The sequence below is a fragment of the Gobio gobio genome (assembly GCF_949357685.1).
Source record: "Gobio gobio genome assembly, chromosome: 25".
Lineage (NCBI taxonomy): Eukaryota > Metazoa > Chordata > Actinopteri > Cypriniformes > Gobionidae > Gobio > Gobio gobio.
This window is the reverse complement of record NC_137121.1, coordinates 41,371,835-41,394,803: the sequence shown is the minus strand read 5'-3', so window position 1 is coordinate 41,394,803 and position 22,969 is coordinate 41,371,835. Positions and strand designations below refer to the sequence as shown.

At 42.8% G+C, this 22,969-nt stretch overlaps 1 protein-coding gene across 11 annotated transcripts in view; it reads right to left on the bottom strand.

The window, feature by feature from the left end:
• The window catches only part of LOC307121370 (scavenger receptor cysteine-rich domain-containing protein DMBT1-like), a 92,854-nt gene that overhangs the window by 32,517 nt on the left and 37,368 nt on the right, over positions 1-22,969 (bottom strand). For 3 of the 11 annotated variants that reach the window (XM_079808930.1, XM_079808934.1, XM_079808933.1), the window contains 20 exons: positions 21,812-21,844; positions 21,594-21,626; positions 21,376-21,408; positions 21,158-21,190; positions 20,952-20,990; positions 20,508-20,813; positions 12,352-12,657; positions 9,132-9,164; positions 8,914-8,946; positions 8,696-8,728; positions 8,478-8,510; positions 8,261-8,293; positions 8,043-8,075; positions 7,825-7,857; positions 7,608-7,640; positions 7,390-7,422; positions 7,172-7,204; positions 6,954-6,986; positions 6,739-6,777; positions 6,308-6,613 (listed from right to left, as the gene is read on the bottom strand). In XM_079808930.1, the coding sequence (XP_079665056.1) occupies positions 6,308-6,613; positions 6,739-6,777; positions 6,954-6,986; positions 7,172-7,204; positions 7,390-7,422; positions 7,608-7,640; positions 7,825-7,857; positions 8,043-8,075; positions 8,261-8,293; positions 8,478-8,510; positions 8,696-8,728; positions 8,914-8,946; positions 9,132-9,164; positions 12,352-12,657; positions 20,508-20,813; positions 20,952-20,990; positions 21,158-21,190; positions 21,376-21,408; positions 21,594-21,626; positions 21,812-21,844 (1,491 nt within the window). The remainder of the gene's footprint in view (positions 1-6,307; positions 6,614-6,738; positions 6,778-6,953; positions 6,987-7,171; positions 7,205-7,389; positions 7,423-7,607; positions 7,641-7,824; positions 7,858-8,042; positions 8,076-8,260; positions 8,294-8,477; positions 8,511-8,695; positions 8,729-8,913; positions 8,947-9,131; positions 9,165-12,351; positions 12,658-20,507; positions 20,814-20,951; positions 20,991-21,157; positions 21,191-21,375; positions 21,409-21,593; positions 21,627-21,811; positions 21,845-22,969) is intronic. The other 8 variants (XM_079808936.1, XM_079808939.1, XM_079808935.1 and 5 more) reach the window with 5 other exon arrangements.

The window sequence follows — 22,969 nt, the reverse complement described above, 5'->3', positions numbered from 1 at the left end:
GTTGCGGCCCTGTCGAGCTGCTCCCTTAGATGAGGCCCCTGCTGGCCAGCCCCCTCTCCCGGGTAGGAGCGATCGAGGTCGCCTCCCCTGTGGAGCTTTTGGGAATTGATACTGTGCTCCCGCTGTCTAGTACGCTTCGGGCCACATCGTTTCCCTGCGCACACGCGCTGCACCAGCCGCCTCTAGCAAGACCTGCGGCGGTCCAGCAAACGCGTACGCACACCAAAAAATCTTCCTCAATTTCGCACTGCCGGTTAGCCGCTTCAGGGGGTCGGGGAGGAGGCTCGGTTGGCACCCGAGGCCGGCCTCGAGAGGCTGGTTCCCTTAGCAGATTATCTCGGCGCATGGTTATGCCTCCGAATATATCTGCATGGGCCCTGCGTAGTGTAGAACGGGGTTACAGGCCGCAGTTCAGTTCCCTCCCCCGAAGTTCAATGGGGTGGTCTTGACTGTGGTCGGCCCAGGAGGTACACTTCCTGTTGATTAAGGAGGCTTTTGAACGTGTTCCTCCGCCAGACAGAGAGTCCGGGTTCTACAACCGTTACTTCATAGTTCCTAAGAAGGATGGTGAGTTGCGTCCAACTTTAGATCGGAAGTACTTGGATCGTTCTCTGAGGAGATTCAGATTCAAGATGCTCGAGCATTCCTTGCCGTGATTCAGACCAGTCTGAGGACTGGCCTGTCACGGTGGATCTAAAGAGGGCGAATTCCTGAGGTTCGCTTTCGGGGGCGAAGCGTATCATTATCGGGTCTTCCATACGGCCTGGCTTTTTTCCTCGCGAGTAGCAGCAGTTCGGCATTGAGATGTCGTCCTTGGCTGCTCTCAGTGCTTGGGGTTGAGACTCTACATGCAGTAGCGTGTTGACGCCTTCTCAGAGAACCGTGTTCCTGGAAGCGGTATGGGATTCTCTACGTTGCGGGCACGATTGTCCCCAGTGTGTATCGAGTCCATACAGGCGATGGTCTCCAAAATCAAGCTAGGTCGCAGCATCACTGTGTAGCAGTTTAGGGCTGCTGGGACTTAGGGCAGCTGCGTCCAACAGAATATCTCTTGGCCTGCTGCACGAGACCCCTACAGTGGTGGCTGGGAACCAGGGGTTTTTCCTCGAGGGGAAAACCATTCTGTATGATCAGGGTAACGCGCAGATGCCTTCGTTCCCTCGTCATATGGAAAAGACCTTGGTTCCTGTCCCGGGGGCCAGTGCTGGGAGCATCATGTTGCCGGAAAACCGTTTCAACTGATGCCTCCCTCACTGGTTGGGACGTGGTCATGGACGGCCGCTTTGCGGGAGGTCTGTGGGAGACCCAGCATTCTTCCTGGCACATCAACTGCCTGGAAATGCTGGCGGTCTACAAAGCTCTGAGGAGCTTTTTCCCGGACATCCGCGGCCACCATGTCCTGATACACTCTGACAACACCTCAGTTGTCGCGTATCTCAATCCTCAGGGGGGTCTGAGGTCTGAGCCTCTTTGCAGACTGGCGCATCAGATCCTCCTGTGGTCCCAGGGGAAACTGTCGTCTCTCAGAGCTATTTACGTCCCCGAGGACCGAAACCAGGGAGCAGACGTCTTGTCGAGGCAGGGGCAGAGGCCCGGGGAGTGGCGACTCCACCCAGTGGTGGTGGAGGCCATGTGCGAGAGATTCGGCCCAGTGGAAGTGGACCTATTCGCGTCTCGAGAGACGTTCCACTGTCCACTGGGGTTTTCTCTCAAGCGTCCAGCCCCAACATGATGCAGACGTGGCCGAGGCTGCGTCTGTACGCATTTCCCCCGATCTCTCTGCTCCCGGGAGTTCTGGTGTGGGTCCCGCCGGAAGGGCATCAGCCTTCTCTTAGTAGCACCCCGGTGGCCCACTCGAGTATGGTTCTCGGACATTGTAGCACTGCTAGACAGCACAATATCCCTCTGTATCCCTCAATATCCCTCTGAGGAGAGCACTCTGTGCTCACTCACCTGGATAATAAGAACACTTATGCACGTATGCTGTTTGTTGACTTCAGCTCAGCATTCAACACTGTCTTCCCAACCAAGTTAATAGCCAAACTTGGAGACCTGGGCATCAACACCTCAATGTGTAACTGGATTTTGGACTTCCTAACTGACAGACCCAAGAATGTTCGATCAGGATTCATCTGCTCCACGTCCATCACACTTAGCACTGGTGTACCACAGGGCTGTATGCTAAGCCCGTTTCTCTACTCCCTCTTCACCTCCGACTGCAAGCCTATTTATGGATCTAATTCCATCGTCAAGTTTGCGGATGACACTATGGTGATTGGTCTCATCAGTAACAACAATGAGACTGCCTATAGGGAGGAGATCCAGCACCTGGCCACATGGTGCACCGAAAATAACCTGCTCCTCAACACCACCAAAACGAAGGAGCTCATCGCGGGCACACACGACACCATCCACATCAATGGAATGGCTGTTGAGTGTGTCTCCAGTTTCAAGTTCCTGGGGATCCACATCTCGGCAGACATGTCGTGGACAACCAACACCTCCAGCCTGGTCAAGAAGGCTCAACAGCGCCTCTTCTTCCTGAGGACACTGAGGAAGAATCAGCTCTCCTCCGCTATGCTGGTGAACTTCTATCGCTGCGCAATAGAAAGCATCCTGACCAACTGTGTCGCAGTATGGTATGGGAGCTGCTCTGTGCGCAAGATGGGAGCTGCTCTCACATCCAGAGGAAACGCTGTCTGCATCGAGCTCGCAGCATCCTTAAGGACTCCTCTCACCCAGCCCACAGACTGTTTTCTATCCTGCCCTCCGGCAGGCGTTTCAGGTGCCTCCGGACAAGGACCAGCAGATTAAAGAACAGTTTTTTCCCCAGAGCTGTCTCTTTACTGAACTCGAGCCCCCGCTGATTCACTTCCCTCATACACTGCTAACTCTCCTCTCCCACCTCACATCTGCCTTCACTTGCTATTTGCACTACTGAAATGTCAATTGCACAACTGTTTACTTATGCATTTTGCACTACCATACCTTAACTGTATTATGCTCATTTGCACTGCCGACTGTTATTTACAGTACCTACTGTTTACATTTGCATTTTACACCGTACCTCTAACTGTAATATGCAATCACTTTCCACTGCTTCTGTCCATAATTTATTGCACTACCTTTATCCACTGCTATATTCCTCATTTTAGCCTAACATATTGTTTACCTCTATCTGTAAAATTCTGTTTATAGTAATAGCCATCTGTATATTATATTATATTCATAGTACATATTCACCTGTAAATTCTGTTTATAGTAATAGCCATCTGTACATTTATTCACTGTACATATTCACCTGTAAAAACTGTTTATAGTAATAACCATCTCTCTATATATATATTTATATATATTCAGTACATATCCATGTCCTGCACTTATGCAACCATTGTGTATCCTGCACTTACTGCTATTGCACTTCTGGTTATACCTAAACTGCATTTCGTTGCCTTGTACCTGTACTTGTGTAATGACAATAAAGTTGAATCTAATCTAATCTAATCTAATCTAATATATCACCCCCGGCCGAAGTTATGGAACCTCTGGGTCTGGCCCCTGAGGGGGCTCGGTACCTAGAGGCTGGCCTGTCTGCAGATGTGGTCGAGACCCTACTCAGCTCCAGGGCTCCTTCCACCAGGAGACTGTACAGCCTTAAGTGGAATGTGTTCTCCACTTGGTGTAGAGAGCGTGAGATGGAACCAGTTAACTGCCCAGGGACTTCGGTGCTGGAGTTCCTCCAAAATCGCTTCTCCGCCGGTCTTACCCCGTCCACCCTGAAGGTGTACGTGGCTGCCCTTGGGGCTTTCCATGCACCTGTAGGTGATGGACCCTTAGGGAAGCACCATCTGGTTGTACAGCTCGCTCCAGAGTCCCAACCTGGGACCTGGCGGTGGTACTTGAAGGGTTGGCTGAGGCCCCCTTCAAGCCACTGGAGTCGGCTGAGCCGAAGAACCTGACCCTTAAGGGGGCCTTTCTCCTCGCTATTACCTCTCTTAGGAGAGTAGGGGATCTCCAGGCCTTGGCTGTCACGCAGACTTGCCTGGAGTTGGCCCCTGGCGGAGTTAAGGCCATCTTACACCCTAGACTGGGCAATGTACCCAAGGTGCCATCTCAGGTGGCGCAGTCTTTGGTTCTTCAGGCTTTCCATCCTCCTCCCCACCTGAGGGCAGAAGAGGGGATACTTCACCTGCTCTGCCCTGTCAGAGCCATAAGAATTTATCTGGAGAAGTATTCCCAGTGGAGAGGGTCAGACCAGTTGTTGGTGTGCTTTGGCACACCCAAGAAAGGGCTGCCTGCATCTATTCAGACGATCAGTAATTTGGATTGTCCAGGCTATAGCCGCGGCTTATAGGGTGCGCAATTTACCTTCACCTATGGCCGTGAGGGCCCATTCCACCAGGAGCATGGCCTCCTCGGTGGCCCTCCTTTCTGGCATCTCGCTTCAAGAGGTTTGTGAGGCGGCCGGGTGGGCCACCCCACACACCTTCATAAGATTTCACAGTCTGCATCTCCCGGTGACGCCTGGTGCTAGAGTGCTCGCGTCCTGTGCCTGGGTTCCAGCATCACACTAGGATGAGTGTAATGTCGGTGTGGCCTAGTGGGTATTAACGTTCTCAGAGTGTTGTCACTCGACGACGCAGTGCGAGTTCCCTCGAAGGGGAACGTCTCGGGTTACGACTGTAACCCTTGTTCCCTGAGAAGGGAACGAGACACTGCGTCTCATCGCCACACATATCACGGGCAGAGCACTCGCTTCATCGCAATAGCCGTTGTGTGTATGCATCAGCGTCCCTTTGTATCTTCCGGGTATGCCGTCATCTACTACGTCATGACGCAGCACCAATCAGATTGGCTTGATTTCATTCATACTTCAGACGCGCAATGCTGTGGGCGTTCCCAGAGTGTTGTCACTCGACGATGCAGTGTTTCGTTCCCTTCTCTGGGAACAAGGGTTACAGTCGTAACCCGAGACGTTTTCACTGTATAAATTGATAGATTAATGCTTATAAAAGCTAAAGTTATTCATTCAAGAGATGGGAATATTTTCCCTTTGCCTTTTGTTCGTTTCGAATTAATGGCTCAATAGTCAGCAGGTTTATTAGACGCAGCCCCTTTAAGACCAAATGCAGAACTAATAATATCATATTTTCCTATTTCTCCAAACTATTTACACCCATTTAAGATATAAACTGTTAAAGTAACTACTCTCCAATCCAGTCATTTTGACACAGGCTATTTGTTTATTTGATGGTTTAGACGCGTACACGAAGCCTAAAAAATAAAGTGCAAGTCGGTCCATTTCGCAGCACACACTAAGCCGCCTTGAAGTTGGAAACAGCGTCTCTTGCGTGGATTATTGTGCATTTAATAGCTCTTTATTATCAAACACATCCCGCAGTTTGGCAACAGTAGAGACTGCAGTTTACAACAACAACTGATTCTGACGTTAAATTTAGGTTTAGGGAGAAATGAAAGCGCAAGGCTGTGAAGGGAAGGATGTCACGCTCGACTGACCATGGCTATAGGAATAGTTTTACCTCATATCTTCTTTTTATAATTATTGGAAGCCGAAATCGAAAATAAAATTATTTTAATATCACAGCACATCCCTAAAGTTTAAGCAGACTAAACTTTTGTGTAGTTCTCTTGGCCATGCTCCCTCATTAAGCTGACTGTGGTGTTGTGTTCGCTGTAGCTCCACGTGAGAGAGCTCGTTCGCTTTCTCTCTCTTCTGGATTGCGAATAGCAAAAATGCATCATGTACAAATGATTTAATATTATCTCATATAGAAACGGCTGGGAAAGATATAATTTGACAGATATAACGTCTATCAATTATAAATATAAGTGTATTTTCTTAATTTCTCCAGTACCGACAGCAGGCAAATTTACTGGTCGCACTTGTGCGACTGGATGTAAAATTCAGTCGCACACTCTCAAATTTTAGTCGCAAAATGCGACCATTTGGTCGCAGTCTGGAGCCCTGTAACCTTAATCCCAAATGATTGAACAGCCCCTTGATGGGAGTGTTCTCATACTGCTAAGGTAAAAAGTCCTTGACTGGGGCCTTGGACTAATGCCGCCTTCACGTGCTATCGGAAATTTGATAATTCCGACTTCTGAAGTCGTGATTAGGAAACTCGTATTTACGATAATTCCGAGAGCACGTGAATGCAGCATAAGAGAGGGGCAATTGGTCACAACTGGCCACACCTTAAATGATGTTTGATCAAAAAATTACAATGTCAGTGGTGAGATGAGCATCCATCACTACACATTAGTTGTATAAATGTGTTTGACTCACCTTGGCAGACGACTCCAGCATCTTCATTGTGCCCACAGTTATGTGATCCCCATGCACTTGATGAACAGTTTGCCAGAGTAGATTCATTCCCACGGCACTGGACATCATCCAACCATATTTGTCCAGAACCTTGTCCAAAATAAGCATTACTCTTTGCCTCTATAACACTCCCACAGCCCACTTCTCGACACACCACTGCCGCGTCTGCAGAATCCCACAGATCATCACAGACTGTTCCCCATATTCCATTATAGAGAACCTCCACTCTTCCAGAACAGAGGTTGGGTCCATTCACCAACTTGACAGCTATTAGTCACAAAACATTTAAGATAGAAAAACAGATTATTAGGTTTTTTGTTTGTTTGCATTTTTGATGAGATACAAACAAAGTGTTAACAATAGTGGAGTTTCATCCTCCTCAGCATCATTACCGTTGACTCCTGACTGTGAGGCAATCGTGTTCAATGTCGCTGTCGCAGCAGAAAGAAAATAACACACAAATACAAAACAATGTTAGGTTTAGATGAAGATGATGTGTAAGACTGATTGCAGTGCTTCATGTTTTTCAGTTCAAACAAATGTTTAAGACTGTTTTACAAGTTGTGAGAAAAGCAGATCTGGTTCTAATTCAAAGGTGTCTAATTACCTGTCTGTGGTGTTGCACTAGTTGGTGTCTGGCCTATTACAGAAAGAGAGAGATGATTAAAGTCTATTACAGTTCCAGAAACTGATTTCTTCATTTGCATGGTCTTTCCCATACCAAGTTACAAAGTTCTAAATGAAGCTAAATGTACTCATAGCTTTTGATTGACTTTTCCCAAGATCACCACCAGATCTGGTTCTAATTCAAAGGTATATAATTACCTGTCTGTGGTCTTGCACTAGTTTGTGTCTGGCCTATTACAGAAAGAGAGAGATGATTAAAGTCTATTACAGTTCCAGAAACTGATTTCTTCATTTGCATGGTCTTTCCCATACCAAGTTACAAAGTTCTAAATTAAGCTAAATGTACTCATAGCTTTTGATTGACTTTTCCCAAGATAACCACCAGATCTGGTTCTAATTCAAAGGTATATAATTACCTGTCTGTGGTCTTGCACTAGTTGGTGTCTGGCCTATTACAGAAAGAGAGAGATGATTAAAGTCTATTACAGTTCCAGAAACTGATTTCTTCATTTGCATGGTCTTTCCCATACCAAGTTACAAAGTTCTAAATTAAGCTAAATGTACTCATAGCTTTTGATTGACTTTTCCCAAGATCACCACCAGATCTGGTTCTAATTCAAAGGTATATAATTACCTGTCTGTGGTCTTGCACTAGTTGGTGTCTGGCCTATTACAGAAAGAGAGAGATGATTAAAGTCTATTACATTCCAGAAACTGATTTCTTCATTTGCATGGTCTTTCCCATACCAAGTTACAAAGTTCTAAATGAAGCTAAATGTACTCATAGCTTTTGATTGACTTTTCCCAAGATAACCACCAGATCTGGTTCTAATTCAAAGGTATATAATTACCTGTCTGTGGTCTTGCACTAGTTGGTGTCTGGCCTATTACAGAAAGAGAGAGATGATTAAAGTCTATTACAGTTCCAGAAACTGATTTCTTCATTTGCATGGTCTTTCCCATACCAAGTTACAAAGTTCTAAATTAAGCTAAATGTACTCATAGGTTTTGATTGACTTTTCCCAAGATAACCACCAGATCTGGTTCTAATTCAAAGGTATATAATTACCTGTCTGTGGTCTTGCACTAGTTGGTGTCTGGCCTATTACAGAAAGAGAGAGATGATTAAAGTCTATTACAGTTCCAGAAACTGATTTCTTCATTTGCATGGTCTTTCCCATACCAAGTTACAAAGTTCTAAATGAAGCTAAATGTACTCATAGCTTTTGATTGACTTTTCCCAAGATCACCACCAGATCTGGTTCTAATTCAAAGGTATATAATTACCTGTCTGTGGTCTTGCACTAGTTGGTGTCTGGCCTATTACAGAAAGAGAGAGATGATTAAAGTCTATTACATTCCAGAAACTGATTTCTTCATTTGCATGGTCTTTCCCATACCAAGTTACAAAGTTCTAAATGAAGCTAAATGTACTCATAGCTTTTGACTGACTTTTCCCAAGATCACCACCAGATCTGGTTCTAATTCAAAGGTATATAATTACCTGTCTGTGGTCTTGCACTAGTTTGTGTCTGGCCTATTACAGAAAGAGAGAGATGATTAAAGTCTATTACAGTTCCAGAAACTGATTTCTTCATTTGCATGGTCTTTCCCATACCAAGTTACAAAGTTCTAAATGAAGCTAAATGTACTCATAGCTTTTGATTGACTTTTCCCAAGATCACCACCAGATCTGGTTCTAATTCAAAGGTATATAATTACCTGTCTGTGGTCTTGCACTAGTTGGTGTCTGGCCTATTGCAGAAAGAGAGAGATGATTAAAGTCTATTACAGTTCCAGAAACTGATTTCTTCATTTGCATGGTCTTTCCCATACCAAGTTACAAAGTTCTAAATGAAGCTAAATGTACTCATAGCTTTTGATTGACTTTTCCCAAGATAACCACCAGATCTGGTTCTAATTCAAAGGTATATAATTACCTGTCTGTGGTCTTGCACTAGTTTGTGTCTGGCCTATTACAGAAAGAGAGAGATGATTAAAGTCTATTACAGTTCCAGAAACTGATTTCTTCATTTGCATGGTCTTTCCCATACCAAGTTACAAAGTTCTAAATGAAGCTAAATGTACTCATAGCTTTTGATTGACTTTTCCCAAGATCACCACCAGATCTGGTTCTAATTCAAAGGTGTATAATTACCTGTCTGTGGTGTTGCACTAGTTGGTGTCTGGCCTATTACAGAAAGAGAGAGATGATTATAGTCTATTACAGTAACAGAAACGGATTTCTTCATTGTCATGGTCTTTCCCACACTGAAAATGATATTCAAAAATGTTTTTTTTTTTATTCTCTAAACCAATCGCCTTCAACATGCTGAGAAAGTCAATCGTAAAGATGCAAAGCATGAATTCATTTAGCCCATGGAATCAACTGGGTAACAGTTACAAAGTTATAAATTTTACTAAATGTACTCATAGCCTTTGATCTATTGTTCCTAAGTTCACCACCGCTGTGGTCACACAAATGTACTCAACAGAATTATGTGCATACCATTGGTGAGCTTGACCCCGTAATTGAAGCATAAGTGTTGTATAATAAAAACAATTGTTGTGCAATTGGAAAAAAAACTAAACATGAAATACTGTAATGATACACTGGTCATTTCAAGTAGATTATGGTATTTAGAACATGTAACACTGTTGCATTGCTAATGAGAAAATAGACCGAACAGGCATAATATAATGACCACATTCCTAATATTGTGTTGGACCCTATTTTGCTGCCAAAACAGCTCTGACCCGTTGAGGCATGGACTCCAGTAGACCCCTGAAGGTGTGCTGTGGTATCTGGCACCAATATGTTAGAAGCAGATTCTTTAAATCCTGTAAGTTGCGAGGTGGTGCCTTAATGGATCGGACTTGTTTGTTCAGCACATCCCAGAGATGCTCCACTGGATTGAGATCTGGGGAATTTGGAGGTCAAGTTAACACCTCAAATTCGTTGCGGTACTCCTCAAACTATTCCTAAACCATTCTTGCTTTGTGGCGGCGCATTATCTGCTGAAAGAGCCACAGCCACCAGGGAATACCGTTTCCATGAAAGGCTGGACATGGTCTGCAACAATGCTTAGGTAGGTGGTACGTGTCAAAGTAGCATCCACATGGATGGCAGGACCCAAGGTTTCCCAGCAGAACATTGCCCAAAGCATCAATGCCTCCGCCGGCTTGCCTTCTTCCCATAGTGCACCGGGTGCCATGTGTTCCCCAGGTAAGCCACGCACACGCACCCGGCCATCCACGTGATGTAGAAGAAAATGTGATTTATCAGACCAGGCCACTTTCTTCCATTGCTCCGTGATCCAGTTCTGATGCTCACGTTAGAGGTCTTCAAGGAGCCCCCGAGACCCGTGGACCCGGGACCCGACCCGGGACACGTACGGGTTCGGGTCTATATTTTAAATGATCAGCCGGGTCCTAATCTATTACTTGGGGTCCTGGGTCTGTTTAACATTTGTGTGTAATACCCGAGTCGATCCGGACTCGGAGAACACCTGCCCGTGATCAGAGTCAGTCAGTACTGCTTGTGTGTTTTTTGTAACTTGCAACTTGAAAAATTAGGATAAGAAAAGTGTGAGCCGGGAAATAAGGATTAAAAAGAAAGAAAGAAGAAAAACACAAGCAATATCTCTCTCTTGCTCGCTCGCCTCGCGCTCGCTCTCTCTCTCTCTTGCTCGCGCTCGCTCTCAGCCGTTGCAAGCGCACAGTAATAATGGTTACCTTAAGGAGTGATGTGCGACAAAAGCTAAAAAAACAACGAATATAAAGAAGTTAAACCTACGGGCACCTCTTCTGTCTGGGCATCCTTCATGCATATTGTGGACAAACATGAGATAAAAGTAAGTGTTGTCAAGTGTATTAGCCTACGTGTGACGCACTGTTGAAGTTTGATTTGAACTTATATTTAAATAATATATTTCAAATCAGCAACACAATCTCAGGTGAACTGTCACATAAACGTTCAAATTGCGTAAAAAAGCTAATATTTCAGGTTGCTCCAGCTAACGCGCATGTGTGGTCTCAAGCATGTGCCATGTTTCTATGGCAACCCGAGCTTCCGTTGTGAGTGTGACTGACTTTAATAATAATATGAATGAACCGTCTTGTTTAATATTAAAGTTTTGGTGAACAGACTTGGCTCACAGAGATGATAGCAAATAAATAATGCTGACGTCAGCGGCCACCGAACGAGCAATTGTTATTATAGTTCAAAAAGGCAAACAGTCAAAGTTATTATGCAAGTTAACTAGAGTCTAAATGCCAACCTGCAAAGACGCATTTTTCATCCGTCACCGTGACATAAAGTGGACTTTTAAAGCTGAAATGATGAGTGAATTAAGCATGCTTGGAATAACAAGAGAGGAATAACATGGATTTAACTTTTTGGCAAGGATGTAATGCATCACAATCAAGTAACGTTACAAGGAAGGGAGACGACAGCTATAGGTAAGACAAAAAGTTTTATGTTTCGCAACTTGTTTATTGACTTGTTAATATCAGTTTATTGTGGAATATGTTTCAATCGGGTCCAGTCGGGTCTGTGTCTTTGCGCCGGGTTCGGTTCCAGCTTTTAAATAATAGACGAGTCCAGGTCGGTTCCGGGTACTACATTTTTGGCATTTCTCGGATCTGCACGGGTCCGGTTTCAGCTTTTGAAATAATAGACGGGTCCGGGTCGGTTCCGTTTAGCACATTACGGGTCTCTTCGGGTTCGGGTACTAATTTTTGGACCCGTGAAGACCTCTTGCTCACGTGCCCGGAGTTGGTGCTTTCATCGGTGGATAGGGGTCAGCATGGGCACCCTGACTGGTCAGCGGCTGTGCCGCCCCATACACAACAAACTGAGATGCTCTGTGTATTCTGACCCCTTTCTACCAGAACCAGCATTATCTTCTTGAGCAATTTGAGCTCCAGTAGCTCGTCTGTTTGATTGGACCACACGGGCCAGCCTTCGCTCCCCACGTGCATCAATGAGCCTTGGCCGCCCATGACCCTGTGGCCGGTTCACCACTGTTCCTTCCTTGGAGCACTTTTGATAGATACTGACCACTGCAGACCGGGAACACACCACAAGAGCTGCAGTTTTGGAGATGCTCTGACCCAGTCGTCTAGCCATCACAATTTGGCCCTTGTCAAACTCGCTCAAAACTTACGCTGTCCCATTTTTCCTGCTTCTTCCACTTTAACTTTAAGGACAAAATGTTCACTTGCTGCCTAATATATGCCACCCACTAACAGGTGACGTGATGAAGAGATAATCAGTGTTATTCCCTTTACCTGTCAGTGCTCAGTGTTATGCCTGATCGGTGTATACTGTACAACATCCCAAATATACATCAGTTGTATAAATGTGTTTGACTCACCTTGGCAGACGACTCCAGCATCTTCACCGTGCACACAGTTATGTGATCCCCATGCATTTGATGAACAGTTTGTCAGTGTAGATTCATTCCCACGGCATTGGACATCATCCAACCATATTTGTCCAGAACCTTGTCCAAAATAAGCATTACTCTTTGCCTCTATAACACTCCCACAGCCCAGTTCTCGACACACCACTGCCGCGTCTGCAGAATCCCACAGATCATCACAGACTGTTCCCCATATTCCATTATGGAGAATCTCCACTCTTCCAGAACAGAGGTTGGGTCCATTCACCAACTTGACAGCTATTAGTCACAAAACAATATAAAGAGAGAATAACAGATTATTAGATTATAGATTTGTTGGTTATTTATTTATTGTTTTTTTAATAGATGACAAACAAAGTGGTACCAATAGTGGAGTTTCATCCTCCTCAGCATCATTGCTAATAACATTTGACTATTTACATTACTCTCATGTACTCATGTTATGAAATGACAATAAAAAAATCCTTGAATCCTTTCCAGAGACCTTGGTATTGTTGTATATTATCACTATGTGATTTTCGAATTTGCATTAGAGGTCATTTAGCTGATGCTAGTTATTAAGAAATAACCTTTAATTTATTCGTTTGATACAAAATAAGGTTCTTCGCTTTGAGTGAGAAGCAACCGACCGACAGGGAGAACAACTACTGTGTGAGTACTGTATCAATTTTCTCATTTGATCTGTAGTTCAGCTGTTATTTGGAACATTGTCTGTGTGGTGTAGTGGGCTTTGTGTTTGTAGTCGCGTTTGTTAGCGTGCTGACCCTGTGATCTTGCGCGAGTAAAGAGGTTTCGCTAGGCGTGGCCTAAGCCATCGTGTTATATTAGTGTGCATTGTTTACATTCAGTTTAGTTAGAAGTAATCGACCAACAGGGAGAACAAATACTGTGTGAGTACTGTATAAATTTTTTCATTTGATCTGTAGTTCAGCTATTACTTAGAACATTGTCTGTGTGGTGTAGTGGGCTTTGTGTTTGTAGTCGCGTTTGGTAGCGTGCTGACCACGTGATCTTGCACGAGTAAAGAGGTTTCGCTAGGCATAGCCAGCTGTATTCAATAACGACACTTAAAGTGAGTATAAATTGAGTGGTACTCCGCGGCAGCCCTCGTGTGAAGACCGAAGAGTGTAAAGACCATTCGACTCTACTCTGCTCCACTCCACTCGAGCAAGGACACCGACAAGGCACTTGAGTATAGCTTTCACTTCTCTCTGTCACTTTTGTGTTTAGCTTTTTTTTTTTCATCTATTTTTCTGACCCGTATTCGCTATGTGCTTCCAAATCTCTACTATTACTACTAACACCCGTAAATCATGCTCTGTACATTCTGCGTTGTTTACTTATTACCTGCTACATTAATGTCCATTCCAATTGGTCTCTGGAATTGCCAGTCTGCTGTAAACAAAGCAGACTTTATTTAATCTATCTCCACTCATTCACATCTCAGTCTCATGGCCCTAACTGAAACCTGGATCAAACCAGAGGATACTGCCACTCCTGCGGCCCTCTCTACTTATTTCACTTTTTCACAAACCCCTCGCCCGATTGGGAGGGGTGGAGGTACTGGTTTGCTCATCTCAAATGATTGGAAATTTGAGCCAATTCCTTCTCTATCTGCCAACAGTTCATGTGGGGTTTCAGTAAGGGCCTTCACTAACGATCAACACACCCCACGCCGCCGCCATAACAACACCACACACACCGATACTCACAAAACGCAGTCATGCACCGTATGTACTACTGTTGCGAACCCCGCTTTCAAAGTGCTCGTTGGGAAGGGGGCAAGCAACATATAAGGACACGCGAGACAAAAAGGCAATTTAACTATTTATTGATACCACTGTACTCACGTGTCACCGTTTAGGCAACTGGTGAAATGAATCAAAATCAACTCACTGGCACAAATACTCTTAAACAAACAAACAAAAACACAGACCAACAAGAACATCAAAAGAAACAGAAAAAACACCGATTGTCAGCTAACGCTACCGTCTTGACATCAGGATGTCCACGAAGCTCCTTAGAATGCAGCCTGTCATCCGCAGCGGCCATAGTTTATTTCACATAGATCGCTCACAACCCGCAAAAAGTTAAAAGGCTGATGACATCAGCGGGGGGTAGCGCCGGCACATCGCTGGGCCTCTGGGGCGTTCTATCACTACACATCAAAATCCGATTTGCTGATGACACACGTCAGTCAAAGTTATGATCCAATGGAAAATGGAAGCTTCAACTGAAGGCTAGCTATAAAACTAGTGCTGGTCCACGGAGCTGTGATGCATTTAGATGATGAAAATACAGCTCAGCCTCACAAAAAATAACCACACTCTTTCTGGAAATATAATTGTAACGTACTGAAATAGAGAGTAACTGAATTTAGACACGCTCAGACACATTAATTTAATTTAATAATGAATTATTTTTTATTTTGACAGGGCCAGCGGAGAAGGCCCTGATGGCCCTGACAGCCAACCACTGGATATTGATGGTGTCCAGATTAGGCCTTCAAAACTGAGCAATTACATGACAGGAAGCAGGAACTACACCTGTATAGAGGGTACGCACATGACGTCTCCATCGGCCAAGTGACTGCGGTAATGCCCACTGAGTGGCAAGAAGACTGAGAGGCAGCATTGGTTTTTAGCGTGAATGCCGCGAAAAACACACAAAACCAGGCCCGGCTCCAGAGGGGACATCCCTGTGCCCCCTTCCGGACCGAGGGAGACGACCGTGATAATAGCCTGTGAATCAACAGGATTTCGTGTGAATCAACAGGACTTCAGTTTTATCAGCATTAAGCTGTAAGAAGTTATCAGAGATCCAGGTTTTAAGTTCCTGAAGGCAAGAGTTGACAGAAGCAGGTAGATAAGCTGAGTTGGGTTTAACCGTGAAATAAATTTGAATATTGTTAGTATCCGCCCCTCCCTTAACTTCGGAGATGCTGAAACTGTTATCCACGCTTTTATTACCTCCAGATTGGACTACTGTAATCCCTTATATAGTGGCTTCCCTACCAAAGCTATACATTGCCTTCAAATGGTGCAAAACTCTGCTGATCGAGACCTTACATTTAATAAAAAATCTGCACATATCATTCACATCCTTTACCAACTTCACTGGCTTCTTGTGGTCAATCGTATCCAGTTTAAACTTTCAGTTTTAGTGTGTAAAGCCTGTCATGGCCCCGCATCCCAATACCTTGCTGAGTTAGTGCAACCATATGTTCCTGCCCAGACTCTTAAGTCTAGAAATGATCATTTGCTTGACGTACCGAGGTATAACATCTCGACTGTGTGTAGTGTTATAGGCCCTAAACTTTGGAATAAACTGCCCCCTAATCTGCCCCTACTCTCCAGACCTTTAATCCCAATTTAAAACTCTTCTATTTTCCATGCTCTGTAAATTATTATTTTCCTCTGTACTTCTCTGTCTTCCACTTTCTAATTTTTTATGTCACATGATTACATTATTGTATTTGATGTTTTCTTTGATTCTATAACTTCTTATGTTAATTATCTGTAGTTCTTTTTTGTCTCCACATGCTTGTCTGCTTGTTTGATTGTAATAATAAGCAGACTGCCTGTTACTTTGTTTGTCTATTGATTGTATTACTTTGTGAAGCGACCTTGGGTTCTTGAAAGGCATTATAAAAAATAAAAATATTATTATTACTATGTATTCATTATATTGTACTTAACCTTTTAGCGATGTCTTGATTATTTAATGTATGTTTGTTATGAAAATGCCAGAAAGTGTGTATAAATTATTATATTTCAACTACGAATTGGAGTAAAAACAGAATTTTATAACTTGATTTAGAAGCCAATGCAAAAACTGCCTTATGTGAAGTTTACATATTTGCATACAAGGTGCTATTTTAGTGTTGATTATTATATCTAAAATAAATATCAGCTGAATTAAAGCTAATAGTTTGGGCTCTGTCCTTTAATATTATAGTAATGTGTGAGTAAGGGCTCCCTATAGTTTACAGCATTATCTTTAAGAAACGTTTAGTTATAATTTAATTCATTAAAGGAAAGACACAAATTGTTCAGTAAACCACTGTATAAAAAAAAGCAATTTTAGAATTAGTTTTCTCTCCTGTGCTGTACCGAACCCGTACCGAACCATGACTTCAAAACCAAGGAATGTACCAAACCGTCAGTTTTGTGTACCGTTACACCCCTAGCTTTTAGTGATTATAAAGGGAGTGCTCTTTGTGCGCTGTCTAGGAGATATATATTCAGAATTTGAATACAACTTTCGTTTTCCATTCTTGGCAAGCGGCCACATACACGCCTCCATATAGGCCCATCCGCATATAAATGAGGGATTCACTCTCAAAATTGTGAAATTGTGATGACAGTAATAAGTATTTATGTATGTATCGAAATCAGGCTCATATAAATGCCAGACAAAACACGATTCCTGGCAGTCCCTGATCCAGAACAAGCATCCAAGAGCATCACAGAAATAATCAGTCCAAATGAGTATTCAGGAGGAAGTAGGCTTTACACTTTACAATACTCAGAGCTGATGTTTGGTACAGTCTATGCACTTACAAACAAAACCCTCTGAATACAAACAAGATTAAACAATAATCAGACCAAACAGAAAACACAAATCATTTGAACAAATAATTTGATTATAGGTCGAGCCAGTTCATTAATTGAACTGAATCAAACTTTAGTTCTGGGGTGATGATGCAAGACACACAAGCCGAAGTAGCACGTCCGACTCACAAAGAACCAAATGAGCCGGTCCAACCAGCTGTCGAAGTTTGCAGAGGATTACTGAGGATTCTGATGATTGAGTTGGCGATACTAGGCAAGGCACGAGGCACGTACTGCTAATATGCGATTATGACCACTGTTATTCAATAAAGTTTTATTAAAACCTGCAAAAACCTGTCTGTCGAGAGATGTTAATACATTTTATTATAGTTTACTGTGCAAGATTATATTTTAAGTTATATTTTAACATATCCACGTTTATCCATGTCTGTAATGTGTGCTGTAGGTGTGAAACTTTTAGGAATCTTATCTAAGATATTGGCTACTCAATATTGGTCAGTCAAATCCGACAAAAAGGATCAGCAAATGAAACTGTGACCACAAATACCATTAAGTTGAGTGAATGAAAGGCAATAATCAGCAAAATGCACTCATGCAAATAACCTATTATTTGAATGTTTCCATATGTGTTGACACAAATTACTTTAATTGTTTCATTGATATAACATGGCACTGAGTTGTAGGAAAGTAAATGTGCATCAATGTGACATCATTTCTTGATGATGTAAGGGGGAAAATGATGTTCCTGGTGTTCCTTTAATTAGGGCAAACACAGTGGCTTGAAAAGAGAGTCTTCCATTGCTCCTTTATTAGGCTTACAATATAATTATAATAACCTATAATATAATATGAAAACGAATTTAAGTATTTAAACTGATATAGGCTATTTTATCAGTTTAAATTATTCAATTTGTTGAAAAGTAATTCAATAGATTTAATAGCTAAATATGTTCCAGGGAACGTGAACTTTTTTATAGTTATCTAAACACACTTGAAACCCAAACCACGCACACATCTATTTAAACTGACGCGTGTTTCTGAGCTGTTTTGAGTTTGAACGCTACACTTGCTGGGTGTGTACGTTGACTGTAAATGTCTGTTTGTTATCGTGCTGTGCCCATCATCCGTCATTTCCACCACTTAATCAAGCAATGACTTATACTTGATTATTTATGATTTATGTATTTGCGTTTCACGTTGCCTCTCATATTGAGCTGTTTGAACCATTGGTTATGCTTTCTCCAATGGTAAGAGATACAGACCATCTCATCTCCCTATAATAAGACTGTGGCGAGCAGCGAGGCTGAGGGACTGTGAGAGCGGGACGAGGCCTTGTGTCTGGCTCCTAGCCCTGCTACAGCACATGGCTACAATCTATAAAAGAGTGAGCTAGCATGGTTACCTCCCCCTAGTGACAGGCAGGAAAACTACAAAAGGAACAGTTGCACCTAACTGTTACAGTGCTATGGACTATACACCGTTCTTCTGTTTTATATCTCATTCTTTTAACACCTGATTCCTCACACAGTAAAATCAGACCCCATTTTAACTATTGTACCTAAACTAACCCAACCTGTTTGGCTGATTTTAACTTGGATCATTTCCAGAAACCTTGGAACAGTTGTTTATTATTATTAGTATATGATTTTCTAATTTGTTTTAAAGGAAATTTAGTTGATGCTAGTTATAAAACAAATAAACTTTCCTTTATTTGTTTGATGCATTAAAAGGTTCTTCACCTTATTAGATTCAGAGAAACAGCAATTTATCTTTCCATAAAATCACATAACTCTGCCATAGCCACAGCCAACTTAATCACTTGTATTTTATGCCTCTTATGCACTTTATTCCTTTATAATTTATGGTAGTAATTTAGTAGTTGTGTTGATTTACTCTTGTTTATCTTTCTGTTAATAAATGTAATTTTCACTTGTGTTGTCCTTGTGTTGATAACGCAGTAAAGATGCTCTACAAGTTAATAATATCTCACCAATCTTTCAGATAAATCGGTTGACCAACTCCCTCCAGTTTACATTAATCCCAAAGGATTGAACGGCCCCCTGATGGGAGTGTTCTCATACTGCTAATGTAGCAGGGTGAGCAAGTTTCCTCCCCTGTATTTAGTGTGACAGCCTATCAGGATTCGAGGCCTGTCTATTTAAGACCGTGCATCTGCTACCTGAGGGTGCGTCATTGTAAGCTCCGCCCCATGGCCAGGGCGCACCACCATTCAGTGTGGAATTGTTTGGTCTGCACTGTAGCTCTGCGGTGATGTCCAGGCTGTTGTTATTTGCAATACTTTGTACTGTAAATGCGTCTGAGCAGCGGCGACTCGTGCTGTGAGTAATTGTACAGCTATGTGTTTCCGGTGCGATCACTCGCAGGAGAATCAGTTCCTTCACGGACGCTCCGCTTAAATGAGGATGGGGCGATTGTCTCCTGCATGAAACGCGTTTGGGACAGCGCTGCTGTTTTGTTGCTACCACAAGTTATGCTGTTACCACAGCTTCATTGTCTACTGTCAAGTTTCTATTATTATAGTAACTATTGTTGTGAGTATTGCCTCGCGCCTCCTTTTGGAAGTTTGAGTGGCTTTGTTGGCCGATCCGGTTTCACCGACCGCCACCGGTTTGACTCTAGTGGCTATACATTAGCTGTGTGTATTCATTAGCTGTGTTTATTTATTGTGTTTTGTTTGTTTATCATTTTACTCTGGCGTTGTAACCAGATGCCTGAGTGAATGTAAGTGTGTTGAATTTGTCTTTAATTTAATTTGTGACATTTTTTAAAATTGGATTGTTATTTTTTTTGGGTTCTTGTTGATTGTTTTCTTCTGTTGTCTTCCTCTGTTTTGTTACAGGAGCGGGGGGGTTCTGGAGAGTGAGGTTCAGCTGCCATAGTGTGGTGTTTACACCGAGTGCTGTGTTTTCTTGTATCAAATCTTCACGTGTGGCATGGGCGTGTGTATTGTATCATGGGGAACCGTCTAATCGGACAGCTGGCCACCCTCCAGATACCTCCGCTGCCGGTCATTTTGTGTCATTTGTTTGTTTTTGTGTGGTGTGCCGGAGACAGATTGGTGCACATTACTGCATAGCTAATTTTGCTCAAGTTTATTTATTCAACATTGATACAATAAAGTTGTTACTCCCTTTTTCTACAACCTACGTCTCTTCACCCATTCTTTATAAAAAGATGACGAACCTGTGCGCCCATAGGGCGTGATTTCCCCGTTTTTCCGGGGTGGCGTAGTCGACCTATGTAGGTGCCAATCATTAATATTAGATAAAGAGTGTGTGAGATTGGTGCTCCTTCTCGTTTCTCCTCCCATATCATCTTAGACTTTCCCCTCGGGTTGCCACACTAAGGTAAAAAGTCCTTGACCGGGGCCTTGGCTGACTAAAAGGGCAGGAAGTGGTCATCTGATGTACTCATAACCACACCTTAAGTGACGTGTGATCCAGAAATCACAACTTCATCGGTGAGATGAGCACAAGTCACTAAACATCAGTTGTATAAATGTGTTTGACTCACCTTGGCAGACGACTCCAGCATCTTCATGGTGCCCACAGTTATGTGATCCCCATGAATTTGATGAACAGTTTGTCAGTGTAGTTTCATTCCCACGGCACTGGACATCATCCAACCATATTTGTCCAGAACCTTGTCCAAAATAAGCATAACTCTTTGCCTCTATAACACTCCCACAGCCCAGTTCTCGACACACCACTGCCGCGTCTGCAGAATCCCACAGATCATCACAGACTGTTCCCCATATTCCATTATGGAGAATCTCCACTCTTCCAGAACAGAGGTTGGGTCCATTCACCAACTTGACAGCTATTAGTCACAAAACATTTAAGATAGAAAAACAGATTATTAGGTTTTTTTGTTTATTAATATTTTATTTTGTTTGCATTTCTGATGAGAAACAAAGTGTTTACAATAGTGGAGTTTCATCCTCCTCAGCATCATTACCTTTGACTCCTGGCTGTGAGGCAATCGTGTTCAATGTCGCTGTCGCAGCAGAAAGAAAATAACACACAAATACACAACAATGTTAGGTTTAGATGAAGATGACTGATTGCAGTGCTTCATGTTTTTCAGTTCAAACAAATGTTTTAGACTGTTTTACAGGTTGTGAGAAAAGCAGATCTGGCTCTAATTCAAGGGTGTCTAATTACCTGTCTGTGGTCTTGCACTAGTTTGTGTCTGGCCTATTACAGAAAGAGAGAGATGATTAAAGTCTATTACAGTTCCAGAAACTGATTTCTTCATTTGCATGGTCTTTCCCATACCAAGTTACAAAGTTCTAAATGAAGCTAAATGTACTCATAGCTTTTGATTGACTTTTCCCAAGATAACCACCAGATCTGGTTCTAATTCAAAGGTATATAATTACCTGTCTGTGGTCTTGCACTAGTTGGTGTCTGGCCTATTACAGAAAGAGAGAGATGATTAAAGTCTATTACAGTTCCAGAAACTGATTTCTTCATTTGCATGGTCTTTCCCATACCAAGTTACAAAGTTCTAAATGAAGCTAAATGTACTCATAGCTTTTGATTGACTTTTCCCAAGATAACCACCAGATCTGGTTCTAATTCAAAGGTATATAATTACCTGTCTGTGGTCTTGCACTAGTTGGTGTCTGGCCTATTACAGAAAGAGAGAGATGATTAAAGTCCATTTCAGTTCCAGAAACTGATTTCTTCATTTGCATGGTCTTTCCCATACCAAGTTACAAAGTTCTAAATGAAGCTAAATGTACTCATAGCTTTTGATTGACTTTTCCCAAGATCACCACCAGATCTGGTTCTAATTCAAAGGTGTATAATTACCTGTCTGTGGTGTTGCACTAGTTGGTGTCTGGCCTATTACAGAAAGAGAGAGATGATTATAGTCTATTACAGTAACAGAAACGGATTTCTTCATTGTCATGGTCTTTCCCACACTGAAAATGATATTCAAAAATGTTTTTTTATTTATTCTCTAAACCAATCGCCTTCAACATGCTGAGAAAGTCAATCGTAAAGATGCAAAGCATGAATTCATTTAGCCCATGGAATCAACTGGGTAAAAGTTACAAAGTTATAAATTTTACTAAATGTACTCATAGCCTTTGATCTATTGTTCCTAAGTTCACCACCGCTGTGGTCACACAAATGTACTCAACAGAATTATGTGCATACCATTGGTGAGCTTGACCCCGTAATTGAAGCATAAGTGTTGTATAATAAAAACAATTGTTGTGCAATTGGAAAAAAAACTAAACATGAAATACTGTAATGATACACTGGTCATTTCAAGTAGATTATGGTATTTAGAACATGTAACACTGTTGCATTGCTAATGAGAAAATAGACCGAACAGGCATAATATAATGACCACATTCCTAATATTGTGTTGGACCCTATTTTGCTGCCAAAACAGCTCTGACCCGTTGAGGCATGGACTCCAGTAGACCCCTGAAGGTGTGCTGTGGTATCTGGCACCAATATGTTAGAAGCAGATTCTTTAAATCCTGTAAGTTGCGAGGTGGTGCCTTAATGGATCGGACTTGTTTGTTCAGCACATCCCAGAGATGCTCCACTGGATTGAGATCTGGGGAATTTGGAGGTCAAGTTAACACCTCAAATTCGTTGCGGTACTCCTCAAACTATTCCTAAACCATTCTTGCTTTGTGGCGGCGCATTATCTGCTGAAAGAGCCACAGCCACCAGGGAATACCGTTTCCATGAAAGGCTGGACATGGTCTGCAACAATGCTTAGGTAGGTGGTACGTGTCAAAGTAGCATCCACATGGATGGCAGGACCCAAGGTTTCCCAGCAGAATATTGCCCAAAGCATCAATGCCTCCGCCGGCTTGCCTTCTTCCCATAGTGCACCGGGTGCCATGTGTTCCCCAGGTAAGCCACGCACACGCACCCGGCCATCCACGTGATGTAGAAGAAAATGTGATTTATCAGACCAGGCCACTTTCTTCCATTGCTCCGTGA